Raw genomic sequence first — 15,612 nt, forward strand, 5'->3', positions numbered from 1 at the left:
GAATGTCCAGCGCAAAGCAGCAAACGACAGAAGTCTCTACCCAGTGCACGTGCAGAAACAAATCACTACTAATACATGGTCAGACAGGGTCACCTCAGGGTTTTCAAAAAGCTTTTCTCAAGACCTCCAACACTTTTTAGCTCTCCTTGGGCTGGACTGTTTAGCCAGAGGCCTGCTGTACTCTGTTCATGCACTGACCTCTTCCCTAGCAGTGAGATTAGGAAGGGGACTTTCAGCAATTCAGATGACCAAGGCCCTCATAGGTTCTTGAAGAACTGGATTCCATGGGTGATCACTATGGCAGAGTCACATACACATACTGTTACTGGGACCCTGGTCCTTGTTTCTTTTCCTTTTTTTTTGGGGGGGGTGTTGTTTTGTTCTTTGAGGCAGAGTTTCTCTGTGTATGTAGCCTTGACTGTCCTGGAACTCTCTTTGTAGATCAAGCTAGCCTCGAACTCATAAAAGATCCGCCTGCCTCTGCCTCCCGAGTGCTGGGATTAAAGGTGTGCCCAGCTGGTCCTTGTTTCTTACTCAGTACTTACACAGAGCACAAGGAAGGCTGGACTCAAGAGAAATAATCACAGGAAAAGACCAACTTTTCAGAGGAAAAGATAACAAAGGGTGTGGAAAGAATCTATATTCTTCTTTTAATTACTCATGAACCAGATGGTGGGAGAATGCTAATTTCTTTTTTTTCTAATGACTTATTTGTTTTTATTTTATGTGCATTGGTGTTTCACATGCATGTATGTCTGTGCAAGTGTCAGATCCCCTGGAACTGGAGTTACAGACAGTTATGAGTCACCATGTGGGTGCTGGGGATTGAACCCAGGTCCTCTGGAAGAGCAGTCAGTGCTCTTAACCACTGAGCCATCTCTCCAGCCCCAGGCGAGTAGGTTAATTTCTAACTGAGGCATCATCGCTAAGGACCTGAGAACATCTTTCCTCCCCACTACACCCAGCCGAGGAAAGATCTCTCTGTGACTGAAAGGAGAAGCTAAGTCTACATGTTACCTGCCCGATCCCAGTGCGGTAGGTCATAGGTGCCTTCGGTTTTCTTCTTCCTGAAAATCAAAGTCAGAAGACAGTGAACCCTCTAGTAAAATCTCTCAGATGGCAGCACAGACACGTTATTCACTAGTCAGGAGCATGTGATCCTTTGGCCCAGAGAAGTTTTGAGCCTCCCACACTCTTAATTGTCTAGACATCCTCACCGCCACCACCCCAGCAAACAACAATGCTGTCACTAGCAGTGACAAGTGGTGGTGGAGGCGAATCTTCTCCAGGCCTGGAAGGCCCTACAGAGTCTGTGAGGAAGGAAAAGGCACAAGAGCAATGAAGAAGACTATGCCCAGCCTACTCCCCTGACCTCAGAGTTCCGATCTGTCCTTGCTAGGGGAACCGTTCTCTGTTAAGAATTACCATTTACTCAGAGCCTGTTACATAAGAAAAACAGCAGTGAAAGGACATTTCCTGACACAAGGGACATTCTTCCTTGGGCTGGTGAGATGGTTCCACAGGTAAAGGGGCTTGCCATCAAGCCTGAGAACCTGAGTTTGATCCCTGGAACCTTCCACAGGGTGGAAGGAGAAAAACAGCTTCACAAGATGTCCTATCTAACCTCCACAATGCAGCATGGTATGTGTGTATGTATTTACACAGCATATAAATGCAAAGATCAAGTCAGATAGCATGGTATGTGTGTATGTATTTACACAGCATATAAATGCAAAGATCAAGTCAGACAGCATGGTATGTGTGTATGTATTTACACAGCATATAAATGCAAAGATCAAGTCAGATAGCATGGTATGTGTGTATGTATTTACACAGCATATAAATGCAAAGATCAAGTCAGACAGCATGGTATATGTGTATGTATTTACACAGCATATAAATGCAAAGATCAAGCCAGACAGCATGGTATGTGTATATGTATTTACACAGCATATAAATGCAAAGATCAAGTCAGACAGCATGGTATGTGTGTATGTATTTACACAGCATATAAATGCAAAGATCAATTCAGACAGCATGATATGTGTGTATGTATTTACACAGCATATAAATGCAAAGATCAATTCAGACAGCATGGTATGTGTGTATGTATTTACACAGCATATAAATGCAAAGATCAATTCAGACAGCATGGTATGTGTGTATGTATTTACACAGCATATAAATGCAAAGATCAAGCCTGACAGCATGGTATGTGTATATGTATATACATAGTATATAAATGTAAAGATCAAGCCAGATCAAATTCCAGCAAACAGAAGGGAGGTGGTCATAAGTTCCACCCTTATCTGAGAAGTTGTTGGTAATTAAAAGCTACCCGAAGAGGGAGAATTAATTCATTTTTTTCAAGGGTGTTCCCCTGGTAGGTGGATAGCCACACATCCAAGAGCATATAAACACTGATTAAGTTGGATAGGTGAGAACACAAAGTTGGGTGGGTATGGAATGAGGGGAGGGTTGATCTGGGAGGAGTTGGGGGGGGGGGTGTATGATCACAATGTAATTATGTATTTCTCAATTAATAAAAGTATATATTATTATTGTTTTTTGTATATATTATGAAAACAACAAAAAGGAATACTACTTATTCAGAGCTGTTTACAAAGAAAACCCAGCAAATGAAAGGCAATTGATAGAAGCATGCAAATCAAGTCTAACCAAAGTTAGTGTTTACAGGCAGGCTATCAAGAAAGCAGAAATTATTCTGCCTTTCATATGAGGATACACATAGCTGTAGGATTTGTTTAAGATCACAAGTGTGTCTTTCATAAAGAGCTCAAACCATTCACTTTGTCCTCTAGGATGTACAGATCCTCTAGCACATGGGTCAATACTTGGCACAAGGTAGCAGCCAAGTGTTCAAATACAGTGTTTGCTGAATGGGTGAATGAAAGAAGTCATCTGCTTTCTCCATCAATCCTGTCCCTCCTGCTGTTACCTCAACTCAAGGCATTGCTACTAGTCAAACTCCAAATGCCAGACATCTCACATCACCCCAGAAGAACGCTGCTGCTTCCTTCACACACAACTAGTCATGCATCCTTCGGACACTGCTGTAAACCATGTTCGCTCTGTAGAAGCATGGTGCTGTACTTCTGCCTGAACAAACTGAATACAAATTCATCTGGACGCCTCTTCTTACCTCTCTACTATTCACCTGACCCAAACCTCACAAACCTGTCAGTTTTACAGTCATCTAATTATAACTAGTCCACTTAGCTTTTCTTTCTTTCTTTTTTTTTAAAGATTTATTTATTTATTATGCATATAGTGTTCTGCCTGCATGTATGCCTGCAGGCCAGAAGAGGGCACCAAATCTCATTACAGATGGTTGTGAGCCACCAGGTAGGACTTGAACTCAGGATCTCTGGAAGAGCAGCCAGTACTTTAGCCATCTCTCTAGCCCCCATGAAATACCTTTCTATTCTATAGAACAAAACCAGAAAGCCTTTCCTGATCCAAGCTCAGAGTGCACCTCCATAGTTACATTGGTACACCCCCATGCCAGGCTCATAGGAGATGACTCACTGTTTATCTTGCCCACTGTCCTATCTTTGTCTTTACTTATGCAGTTCCCCCAGTTTAGCCTACTCTTAACTAAGATAAGACTGAATGCCTGTGTCTCTCCAGGATTCAGATGTTGGAATCCTAACCCCACATGGCGATAGTATTGGGAAGTGGGGCTCTAGGGAGAGATCAGGTCATGATTTCATTAGAATCAGTACCCCTAGAAGAGGCCTAGGGGAGCTTGTTCACCCCTCCTCCACTGTCTGAACCACAAGAGGGGTCTCTCACTAGCCACTTATCGGCCAGCACCTCATGTTCCAATTCTCAGCCTCCAGAACTACAAGGAAATTTGATTTACAAAACATCTGTTTTATGGTATTTTCTTCTCTCAACCTGAACATTAAAACATCTACTCTCTTCTATCTGGGCAGATCTTGTTTCTTTAGGCAAAACATGAAGCTGTCCTTCCTCAAGAGAGGGTTTCAGGCTGACTCTCACGGTCCTCCCAGCACTTCATTTATATAACACTCACCAAACACAAGTGGTTGTTAACTTGGTCAGCCAACCCTGCTAAGCACATTAGGGAAATCAGTCAAATTTTCTCAGTATTACCACTTAGCTATATGTCAGTGTTCATCTCAATGGATAGATCCTAATGTACAATGCAGACCTCACTGACCATTAGAGCTCCACAATAACTAACTGTCCTTGGAGTTGATAGAGAAACCTGGTTTTATTCTAGTGACTACCCTAACAGGTGAACTGGACTGGACTTCCACTATTTTATATATTTAGGGTCTGTTCCCATCACGGCATGTTTCCCGGAATCAATCATGTAAACAAGCTCAGTACTGACCTGTTTCTCCAATGCCAAGCACACACTAAAATGAGGATGAGCGTGGTGAGGGCCATGACCAGCACAGGAACAAGAACAGCAGCCAGTGCGACATCTGAAGCCATAAAACAGAACCACCACGTTAACAGCAACGCAGAAATCACAGAGGAAGACAGAGAAGTTGAACCAGATTAGCACAGCTCAACGCTTTCCGTCTCAAAGAATATCTTAAACATCATTTATGAAACAAGGCTGGCCACAAATGGGTGACACATACTTGTGGACAGTTCCTTCAGCGTGCTCCTCATTCTACCTCTACTTCTGCACACGTCTGATATATGTGCAGTATAGTTTTTAAGTTGCCAAAGGTTGAAAGACAAATGATAAATCAGAAAAGCATCTCATGCGTCCATGGTAGAGTGTATGTTGTAAGACATTACAGGTAAAAAACAAGGTAGTAACAAGTTCATGGTCAAATAGCAGTCCATCAAGAAAATACAAGTAAGCTCAGCTGCAAAGCATTGCCAGTAAAAACCAAAACAAGGTGCTACTTTTGCTTATGACACTAGCAGCCATTAAAAGAAAAATGGGTATTTGTTGGAGAGGCCAGCAGGGAACAGGTTTGTTGATAAGAATAATAATACTGTATTTCTGATTGGAATTTGAGGCAGTATGTATAAGAACCCATTAAAAGCTGCCATTCTACATCAAGAATTTGTTCTTGGAAAGACATCAAGATATTCAAAGATACATCTTCAAAGATGCCCATTCATTTCTGCAGAAGAGTGAAAACTGGCAGTCATTTGAATATCCAGTGGTGAACTGTGCTGTCTTCACTACAGAAGAGATCATCTCACAACCGAAAATGATGTTACAATATCATGACAAAGTATTTGTAGCTACGGCCAGGTATCAGTGCAGCCAAGCACAGAAAGTGATCTGCATAGACAGTCAGAAATGCACTCAATGCTGGAGGTGGCGGGGACTTCTATCCTCATCCCACAGAAAATGGTCTGCTCAAAGCTATTTGGAATAGCAATTCTTTCCATCACCCCTCACCCCTCTTCTCTCAGTGAGCAGGACAAGAGCAGCAAATGGCGACAAGTCACCGAGGGCTCAGAGCCAGGGCATCTCCGTTACTCTCCACTACACTGTCCCAGAGAGGAAGAAGAAGCATGTCACTGAGGAGAGCAACAGGGAGACGGTGGACAATGACGTCTGGTATTTAGGAAGCAGATGCATGGCTGCCCGGTCCAGGGAAGGGATGCGCTGTGGGTACCACGGAAGACCTCCTTTATCAATGCCTAGGATAGTCTGCAGGCTCCCCCGAAAAGGGATTTCCCTTTTTATGGTTTCCACCTTGTAAAGGTGGAGAGGAAATGGGGGCGGGGGTTGAGTGAAAAATCTCTTGGTCAAGTGTTTGAGAATATGGGGCGTATTAAAATAGCTTTAGTAGAGAACAAGAGGAAGAGCTTACTGGAGGCATCCGTTAGATTACCATCACATATCTGACCACGATATGATTTTTTTCCATGAAATTAAATGCAGGAGGAGGAAGAGGAGTAGTAGTGTTAGTAGTAGACAAAATAAAATCATGACTGAGGCCTGGAAGCCCTCAGAAATTAGAAAAAGAAATATGCCCTTTCCTTATTTTTTTATTTTTATTTTTTTAACAGCTAGAGGGAGTAAGTTTACATGGCTAGTCTGATTAAGGCCCAGATGTTAAAACTTCTCCCCAGACACAGGAGCTAGTGAAGTAGCTGCCTTGTAAGCACTGGGTCTTGAATTCAGTCTCCAGAACCCACGTTAAAAACACGGAAAAGGCAGGACTGCTGGCATGTGCCTATAATCCCAGCACGGTGGAGCAGAGACAGGCAGACGTGGGAGGCTGGCTGGTTGGCAAGCTTCAGGCCAGAAAGAGACCCTATCTCACAGAAAAGGTGGATAGGAACACATCTGAGGCTGTCCTCTTGTCTTCTTATGTAAAGCACAAACAATTCAGCTTAGATTGCATTATCACGGGGAAGCTGGGGATGGTTCTTGGGATAGGCTCAGCTCTGTCGGCTTGGAGAGCTCTTGTTTCTGCCCAGCTTTTCCTATACCATGAGGAAGATGAAGACAGGAAAGAAGCTCATGCGTGGAAAGCTGGAGGAAGTTATCTGAGTTTATACAAATTTGTAGAAAATGAAAGTAGTTATTAAATTCTAGAAGGGGGTGGGTGGGGCATTACTGTGGATGAAGCGCCCTCTAGTGGCGGAGAGTAGTGACTGGAGAAGGACACATCAAGATGAAAGAAACCAGACCACACCAAGACTTGAAGCTTTTCCCAATCGAGACTGCATGTACAAGCAGAGAATTCGTCAGAAAAGCCAGCATACAAACGGGAGTGTGGATGCAGTTAAAGGTCCTACAAGGGCTACACACCTTGTGCCCCAACAGTTTTGGGGCTTTCCTTCAGCTCACTAACCCTACTTCCCCTCTTGACGTACTTTTTCTTTCTTCATAAACTGTCTACTTTCCTAGCGTGTCCCTAACCGCGTGTCCCTAACCGCGTGTCCCTGGTACAACCTTCGGTCTGGGTCCTAAGAGCCTGGGGTCAGTCCGGTATCCTCTGAACCAGCACCAAGCATGCTTTTCCTTCTTTCTCTCTTTTTCGGATGTCCTATGTGCCCCCCACCCGTGGCGGGGAGTTGGTTCTCACTCTTCCAGGCCTTTCTCCTCTCCCACACAGCTGCTCACCCTGCTTGCCAACTTCCTCTCTCCTCTTCTCCACCTCCCCGACTCTGCAGCTGTGGAGATTTACAGTGTGCCTGCCCCGCTGTTTCCTTCTCACTCTCTAATAAAACCTTCCTAGGGCTTTGCACTTTCATTAATGAGACAGGAACTAGCGTTTCCCAAGTAATGCTTTCTTCTCCACACTTGGTTGAAAATGAGCGGTTTGCATCTGTGAGCACTGGCTGTAATTCTCCTATGGCACTGGCACTTTCTTTTCTGAATTTAACTCAATTCTTCTTTCCAACAAGTAAAAAGAACCACAATGGTTTGTCCATTTTAACACTGTACCTATCACTGTCATACAATTTAGAAGTAATTCTAATGTTTGAATGAATAATCAGAAAAAAAAACCAACCAAGATTACACATGTATAGAAAGCAGAGGTTTTTGTTTTTAAATGAGAATGTTACTTAAAGTATTTTTTTTAAAGGTATTTGTTTCTACTCAAAAGTTCTGTTTTTGTTTTTTCCTCTCCTCTATTAACTCTCCTGCTTGTAAATTAACACATAAGGTGAGTAAAAAAGCTTGTTTGCTGCTGTGGTGTAATAATTTCTAGAAGTGATAAGCTTGAGAACTGTGTGCTTGGTTGATGGGGGTCATGAGGGGCATCCTACAGAGCAGCATCAGGCTTCCATGTACTGGAGAACAGACTTAGGTATATGCAGACTTTTCCCGAAGGAGAGAAGCTCTTTTTTTTTTGGATGAGCTGCAAAAATACAGATAAAGTCAGTGATCTGGAGAGCTGGAAACCCTGAGTTGAACACAAGAACCCCGCACCAGGTCACAGTATCGGCCTGCTCTGCCTACCTTTGGTTACATTGGGAGTTACAGTCGTATTTTTGATATCAGGAGTGGTAGTTGTCTGTGCAGTCCGTGCAGGAAGTTCATTCCTACTTCGAGGTTGAAGTGCTTGAGTAAATTTAGGGGCACGACCTTGAAAAAAGTTTGGAGAAATCTTTATTGTTTTTTATCGTTAACAACTTGATTAAGGTAAGTACATTTTTATAATGTTTTAGATATATTTACAGGACATTATGTCATAAATCCAGGGAATATCAAACTTTAATATTAAAAGCAGGCATACCTTTACCTAGTTTGGGATGAGCTGTAGTGTTCTTGAGGTTATTGCTGTTCCGAGGTGGTGGAGGCTGAGTAAGCTTTGGAAGACGGCCTTAAAAATGGTTTAGAAATGTTTATACATATTGCTTTAAAAAAAATCATAGTTTAAAAAGACTAGTATTACATGGTCATTTCCTAAATCAATTCTGCAGAGAAATTTTAAATCTCAGAATCCAGATCGATAATTATACTCTACATTAAATGCAGAAAAAAAAATAAGATTTTCCAGCTTTTAAATAATCATTAATAAACAATCTTAGAAGAATACTGGGAAGCAGAACGCTATTGGACTCCATAGGTGTTAATTCAACATATGCCATATTCAGTGCATTTAATAAGTATGTATGAATAGCCAAGTATGTCAGGCACAGTGGTAGTTTTGTGGGATTTAAGAGTAAATAACAGCCAAGTGGTGGTGGCTCATGCCTTTAATCCCAGTACTTGGGAAGCAGAGGCAGGTGGAATTCTGAGTTCGAGGCCAGCCTGGTCTACAAGGTGAGTTCCAGGACAGCCAGGGCTGTTACAGAGAAACCTTGGTTTGAAAAACCAAACAAACAAACAAAAAAAAACGAAGAGTAAATAACATTAAAATGCTATAAAATATTGAGTGAATTATTACAGTTTTTAATTACTTGAAAATCAAAGGGACTTATGCTAAGGCTGCTGTTCAACTCTCCAGTGCGCATACCTCAGCACACAAAAGCTGATGATGAGTCTTTAGGACCAAAGTCAGAATGATGCTGCCTTTTCATTTGTGTTTGTAAACCATTCTGACGTGCGACCCTTTAGCAGGAGAGCAAATGTGCAATTCCTGCCAGAGAGAGGACTTGGAAAGGTTTCAAATACAAAGAAAAGGTATCTACTTAAAGCGACAGAGATGACCATTACCCTGGTCATTATATCTGCATACATGTACAGAGATGTCACAGTATCCCATACTCGTGGTTACTAAAGTTTCAGTTAAGCAGGTAATTTAAAAGGGAAACAGTGCAGACCACTGTTACACACAGTGACTCTTTACCTTTGAGAATATACTGACATCCAAGCAGTTCCACTTTCATGGCAATTTTCTGTTGCCACTGGACAGGGTTCACTCTAATGAAACGTGCAATAATTGGTGGCAAAAAGTTATTACGAACATCCTTGTGATAATCTTTGTTTCCTTGAAATATCTTTAAAAAATAACAAAAATTGGTATTTTACATCAAGAGAGACCAGAACTGGACTGCTCCACTTAAGCATGTTCAACAACATCTGTAAAGTATGACAACAGAACAGACTTCTCAGAAAATGACTTGATTACAATTGGGTAAACAGTTATTAAGAAGCTGCGTATCTTCCAGTGGAGTTTATATGAGGGAAACACTACTATAAAAATGCTTTTAGTACGGCTTAAGAACTGAACAGGCAATGTGGGAGAAGTTTCAATTGTATTAACACAGTTAATTGTATCAATAAACTATGAGCCCCAGTCCCTGTGGAATTAACAATTATTTAAACACATTGATTTTATTTTTAAAGTGAAAAAGAGCTGATCACACAAGGGACTGGTCTCACCGCTTTACTCACGTACATTACTTTCTCCCTAGGCCAGACCCGAACACAGACTAGCAGGTGTAAACAAGCCTACACCTCCACCTGCTGGACCAACTGCATTACAGCATCCCCCACGTCACAACCTGGGTTTTCATTACTTGTTGCTTATGTGAAGTAGCAATAACTGAAACAGTGTTCCATCTATATAGTGACTGTAACTAAACAGATAAAAATGCATTATATAAACAATCTCTTTTTTTGTTTTTTGTTTTTTTCAAGACAGGGTTTTACAATCTCTTTTTTTGTTTTTTGTTTTTTTCAAGACAGGGTTTCTCTGTGTAACAGCCTTAGCTGTCCTGGAACTGGCTCTGTAGACCAGGCTGGCCTCAAACTCACTGAGATCCACCTGCCTCTGCCTCCCGAGTGCTGGGATTCAAGGCGTGTGCCACCACTGCCCGGCTTATATAAAAAAATCTTTAAGTAAAAACATGATTTAAAGTGATTATCTCATTCACTCAACTTTTTCAAGCAAAGGTTTTTTTATATTCCATCAGCTCTTATTTATAAAGTATTTTCATGTACTTGCCACAACTGATCTCCAAGGCAGGGCACAGAAAGAGTGACCCATAGAATAAAAGTGGCCAGCGGCAGGGAGCTGACTTGACTGAGTCCTCTGACTTAACCACAGGGCTGCACTAAGTTAAGCAGGGCCTTGCTTTCCCCTCGTGCCAAATCAGCGAGGTCCATTCTATGATTACCTAAGGTGAGAACACGCACATACCGGACAAGCCAGTCCCAAGTATGATAACTATTTCTCTTGGCCCATCCATATGTGACTTTTGAAGATACATTAAGATCTGTTATTTTCTATAAGGTTTGCTCTGAGCATCCAATAACTTCCACTTCTGTAAACGTCAATGATTTTCTCAGACACTGCTCTGAAACAGAATATAGGCAGATACTTGCAGTTTTGTTATTAGTGAACAGGAACTAACTGAAACATCATTTCTGGACAAAATTGGCAAAGGCTGGGGACGCAGCACAGCTGTAAGAGTGCTTGCTTATGTGCACAAAGTCCCAAGCCCTGTCTCCATCACTACATAAAACTGGCTATGGTGGAACATGTCTATAACCCAGCTTCCTGGTGGCAGAAGCAGGAGAATCAGAAGTTCAAGGTCATCCTCAGCTACAGGCTAAGCTATATGAGACCCCGTCTCAAAAATGCTATAGTTGATCTACCAACATTTACTGAGAATCCGGTCCACAGGGAGGTTTGTAAGATGCCCTTAGGAAAAAAAAATAGAGGTAAAAAACCCTACTCAAGGAGTATGTCATATGGGGCATTATATCACAGAAATTCTCTCATTCTCCTCCTCACACAAACACATACAAAGATGGTGTAATATTATAAAGCAATAGATTATGAAATTTTAGGAGATATATTGATCATGTTTTCTGGAAAGAAAATTTAGGCTCTGTATGTATGTGCAGACTTAAAAGGAATGTGAAAACAAATATATCCATTACCCAAGAAATGAGCAGAAGGATAGATTTCAATCAGAAGACAGACTGCTGTTTGATGCCAATCAATGTAAGAAGTCCTCTTCTGTCTGCAGTGGAGTGACAGGAACTGGACCTCAGCCATAAACAACTGAGAAACTGGGAAAGTGCATGACAGTAGTTCTCAAACGCTGGGCAACAGGCAGCAGAGGCTAAGAACTACAGAGAAGGGGAACAGACAAGGTAAGCCCTGCTCTTCAGTGCTGACTGGTGAATTTCCAGGTCCCTGGGCAAGAGTATCCCATAGGGAACCTGCTGCTCTGTGGGTGGAGTAGACAGAGCCAGAGAGCATGAGGCCCACGGACACCTAGAATTCCTGGGGCAGAGTTTAGCAGAGTCAGGAGCTGGAAAGGAACAGATGAATGACAGACAGCAGGAGTGGATGAACTAGACAAAGGCCAGTAGGCTCTGCAAGGGAACTTCCCTTAAGTCTTCAGCCACAAGCAAAGACACAGCTTAGAGTGAGAAAAAGAACTCTACGACTAGCAGAACAACCTTAAAATGACAGGCTTCGAAACACTCCACATCTCCAGTACACACCATGGAGAAGTTTCATAATATACAGGATGATGTCTCAGTGATGGCCGGCAGGTTAGAACCCAAAGCTGCTCATTCCTGCCTAGCAATATTTAAAATCAAGACCTAAATCGAAAAAAAAAAAATGTTTTCTAACAGCTTAACTGCATCCCAGAATAAAGCTCAAACACATATAAAAGATTAATAATGATAATAAAAACACCCAGCAGCAATCAGTGGCATAATGGCTGGCATTGTGATAGGTAGGGTAAAGCACACTATAAGTACACCAAAAGAGTTATAGGCTCCATGTTTCATGTACCTATGAAGAAAGACATGAAAGAAAAATTCAAAACTCAATGTGAAAATAAAGAAGGAAAATATAGTATTGGCGTTAAAATGCAGTAGACAGGGCTAAAAGATTAGTCACTGCAGAAGAATAAGACAATGGAAAGACAAAAAGAAATATGAACTCTCCAAGCTAAATCATGAAGAGGTAAAAAGATTTTAAGGAAAGAAAAGAAGATCAGAGCACCAGTGCCACTGTGAGATCGCCTCAAGAGATTATGAAATAAGTGGGATGATTAAGTATTTGAAGAAAAACACTGCACGTCTCATTGACAGAAAATGTCATCGGTGCCAACTCCACACAGCATTCGTCTTCCTTGGGGACAGATTCCTCCACTTAAGATTCTCTCAAGGATCACAGGCCAGAAACCTGGGAGTGGGACAAACCCCCGGGTGAAACACTTCCACCTCCTCTTCCACTTTATCACCTGGCTGGCCAATTCCAGTGTCTCCACCATCTTTTGTTAACTAAGACAAAAACGTCATAAGCATCATTGGAAATTATGGGAATTCTGCATGTAGGAAAAACTGATTTTTCCTGACACAGAAACTGGCAAGGTGATCTTAAAATGGCCTTTCAATGTATTCTTCCAATGGCTCTTTCTCCCTTCCCTCTTGCCTATAGTTGAAATCTGAGAAGGAAGTTAAGGTTCCATCATTTAATGACTTTAGAAAGACAAGAAATTGAATGTAACTGTTTAGAAGTTCTTACTTTGTAGCCAAAATACTTAGATAAAAATTCAGTAACAAAAATCAGTACTTATCATACAATCATCACAAAGCCCTCTAATCACCGACAATTTTCTAAGCCTATTCCTAAGGTGAGGACAGTAACAAACAGTACCTAGAATACCCAGAAGAGAGCAGTGTAAGACATGATATTTAAGTATGAACTAGAGCGCTTCCATAACTTCCAGCAAAGGCCCACTTTACCTTGTCCTGCTCCATGCCAGGTTCTCGGTACACAGTCCATTTCTGCCCATCGTCACTGTACAGAACTCTATAGGCAGACACATAGTAATTGTGTTCTACCATGGTAGATCCAGTGGTTACAATACCTGCGGAATGAAGAGCTGCTTTCGTTAGTGCACAGGCACGGACTCCCAAAGTCAGCTACAAACCCCTACAACACACCCTGCAAGCATTCCTGCCTATGGCTTGTTTCCATCTCTGGGGGCAGTTTTCATCATATGGTTACTAAGCCCTTGGCTTTGCTCCTTTAGAGAGACAGGAAGAATTCCAGACACATACAAGGGAAGAACTCCTGTGCCTTTGCAGCTTGTATTCACACCACTGGAAGATACATTTCAACTACTGAGAATGATTTTCTGGGAAAGAAAATTAAGCATGGTGATTGGTATTTTCAGTGGCAAGGCAAAATGAATCTTTTAATAAAAGTCTTAGAAGATACATTTCAACTACTAAGAATGATTTTCTGGGAAAGAATATTAAGCATGATGATTGGTATTTTCAGTGGCAAGGCAAAATGAATCTTTTAATAAAAGTCTCGAAACCAATCTCAATTATCCTGATCGCCGCTAAGTTCACCTAAGTTAAATTTATACTCAGCACATATGGAATATAAGTTACTTCTAGCATTTAAAATGCATTCTCCTTAACTATGAATTTCTTAATAACTGTACGAGACTACTATTTTAGAAGTCTCAGAGATCATTTTACTGAAACTCTACCTTAAAAGGATCATATCAAAATAAAATGGAACTATGAAAAATTAAAAGCGAACTCCTCTTTTGGCAACATTTATGAAAGCATCCCATTAACATTAATGCCCGTGAAGAAAACCGGAGCTGAGGTGTCTAATTTTCAGTGACCCAATTCCTGACTGTAAAAGCAGTGCCAGCTGTGCCGCAGGAAGCCGCGGCTCCTCACCTGTTACCTTCTTCTCCCGACTCAGGTCAATCTGCAGCCACTGATGCTCGTCAGTGGGAAAAGCAGCCCAGGGAGGCCCGGGTTTTTTCAGCCGGGCTTTCTCCGGTCTCCAGCTGTGTTCCTGGCCCGTGTGGTCAGTCCACTCCAGCACAGAAGATGCTGTTATCTGGGCGTCGGCAATCACCCCAGATGCCATCCCCAGAGTCCCATAACAGCCTGAAGCAGAGAGGAAGATCATCTGGTTTCTAGAGGTAAATGTGAAATCTCTACAACAGTGCTTACTGGAGGCTTGGACTGCACAACTGAGGAACGGCTTCCTGGGCCTCGGCCTTCGGGTCCCAGCAGAAACCTACAAACATGCAGTCACCCCTTGCTGTCTATGGGGGACCAGTTCTGAACATCCCGTGCTCCCTGGCAGATACTAAAATCTGCAAACGCTCAAGTCTTTTATATAAAGTGGGATAACACTGGGACACAGTGTGCTATCTGTCAACTTTAAGTCACCTACCTACAATGCCAAAGATGTATACAGTTGTAACCCTGTATTGCTTAGGGAAAAACAACATGGGGAAAAAAAAAAAGTCTACACAGCACCGAAACATGATTTCCTCTAAATCTTTCCAATCTGTGAACATGAAAGTCATGGATTTGAGGGTTGACTAGATGTATTTACAAGCATTAGCTGTTAGTCTGTGGAGATACACTATCCTGTCTCTGGGGTGCCCAGCTGGCTAGAAGACAACTTCCTCCTGGACCTCTTCTAGGTTTTGCTCAGGTGGTGTATCTTCTGTACAGCATTCCCTATCTGACTTCAAACTTTCAGAGGAGTGGAATGAATGAATTCTTTCTTCAGACAAGTTCAAATCATGCTCTCAAAGGGATCAAACTGGCTTATAATCACCCTGTGACTGGTGAACTACCGAATTAGTCTAGTCTTGACATAATTAGGTCTCTTATTTTACTCATGGTGTTCTCGAAAGTAAATGAGAAAGAACAAACAATTCAGCAGTCACTGGGTGCCTAATGGTGCTCAATACCACATTAGCTGTTACGCAAAGATGAAGGCCCAAGTCCATGGAAGGCTTACCACTTGTCTTAAATGTAAACAGACTCGGAGATAAATAGTCCCTGAAAGAGAGAAAGGGTCTCATGTGATATTCAATTACCATGTAGCTTCCTTATAGTCATCATAGTGAAATAGTAATTTCTCCTGTTGTTTAAAGGGCTAAGAAGAGTCCATGACTACAAATCAGACAACATGCATTTAAAAAGTTTTTTTTTTTCCTAAGTAGAACAACTTGTGAAATTACCATGAACAACTTTTTCTGTAAGTCTAGCATCTGGGTTCACACATAATTGCACAAATGTGCCGTGTAACCTTTAATTCTTATTTTATTTCTTTTTCATGAAATAAATGCATCAAACTTTTTTCTCTGTAATTCTGTCAAAGAACATGAAGAGGTATGTTTTCAGCGAATGAGGTGAGACTCAAGTGTCCTGGTAAG

At 41.8% G+C, this 15,612-nt stretch overlaps 1 protein-coding gene across 2 annotated transcripts in view; it reads right to left on the reverse strand.

Moving 5' to 3' along the window:
- The window catches only part of Dcbld2 (discoidin, CUB and LCCL domain containing 2), a 66,457-nt gene that overhangs the window by 4,936 nt on the left and 45,909 nt on the right, over positions 1 to 15,612 (reverse strand). The window contains exons 7-14 of one of the 2 annotated variants that reach the window (XM_059277670.1): positions 15,195 to 15,235; positions 14,108 to 14,323; positions 13,151 to 13,275; positions 9,279 to 9,429; positions 8,229 to 8,309; positions 7,946 to 8,071; positions 4,385 to 4,478; positions 1,018 to 1,067 (exon numbers count right to left, since the gene is read on the reverse strand). In XM_059277670.1, coding sequence (XP_059133653.1) covers positions 1,018 to 1,067; positions 4,385 to 4,478; positions 7,946 to 8,071; positions 8,229 to 8,309; positions 9,279 to 9,429; positions 13,151 to 13,275; positions 14,108 to 14,323; positions 15,195 to 15,235 — 884 coding nt within the window. Of the gene's footprint in view, positions 1 to 1,017; positions 1,068 to 4,384; positions 4,479 to 7,945; positions 8,072 to 8,222; positions 8,310 to 9,278; positions 9,430 to 13,150; positions 13,276 to 14,107; positions 14,324 to 15,194; positions 15,236 to 15,612 lie in introns of both variants that reach the window. The other variant, XM_059277669.1, reaches the window with a different exon arrangement.

The sequence above is a fragment of the Peromyscus eremicus genome, chromosome 12 (assembly GCF_949786415.1).
Source record: "Peromyscus eremicus chromosome 12, PerEre_H2_v1, whole genome shotgun sequence".
NCBI classification, from domain to species: domain Eukaryota; kingdom Metazoa; phylum Chordata; class Mammalia; order Rodentia; family Cricetidae; genus Peromyscus; species Peromyscus eremicus.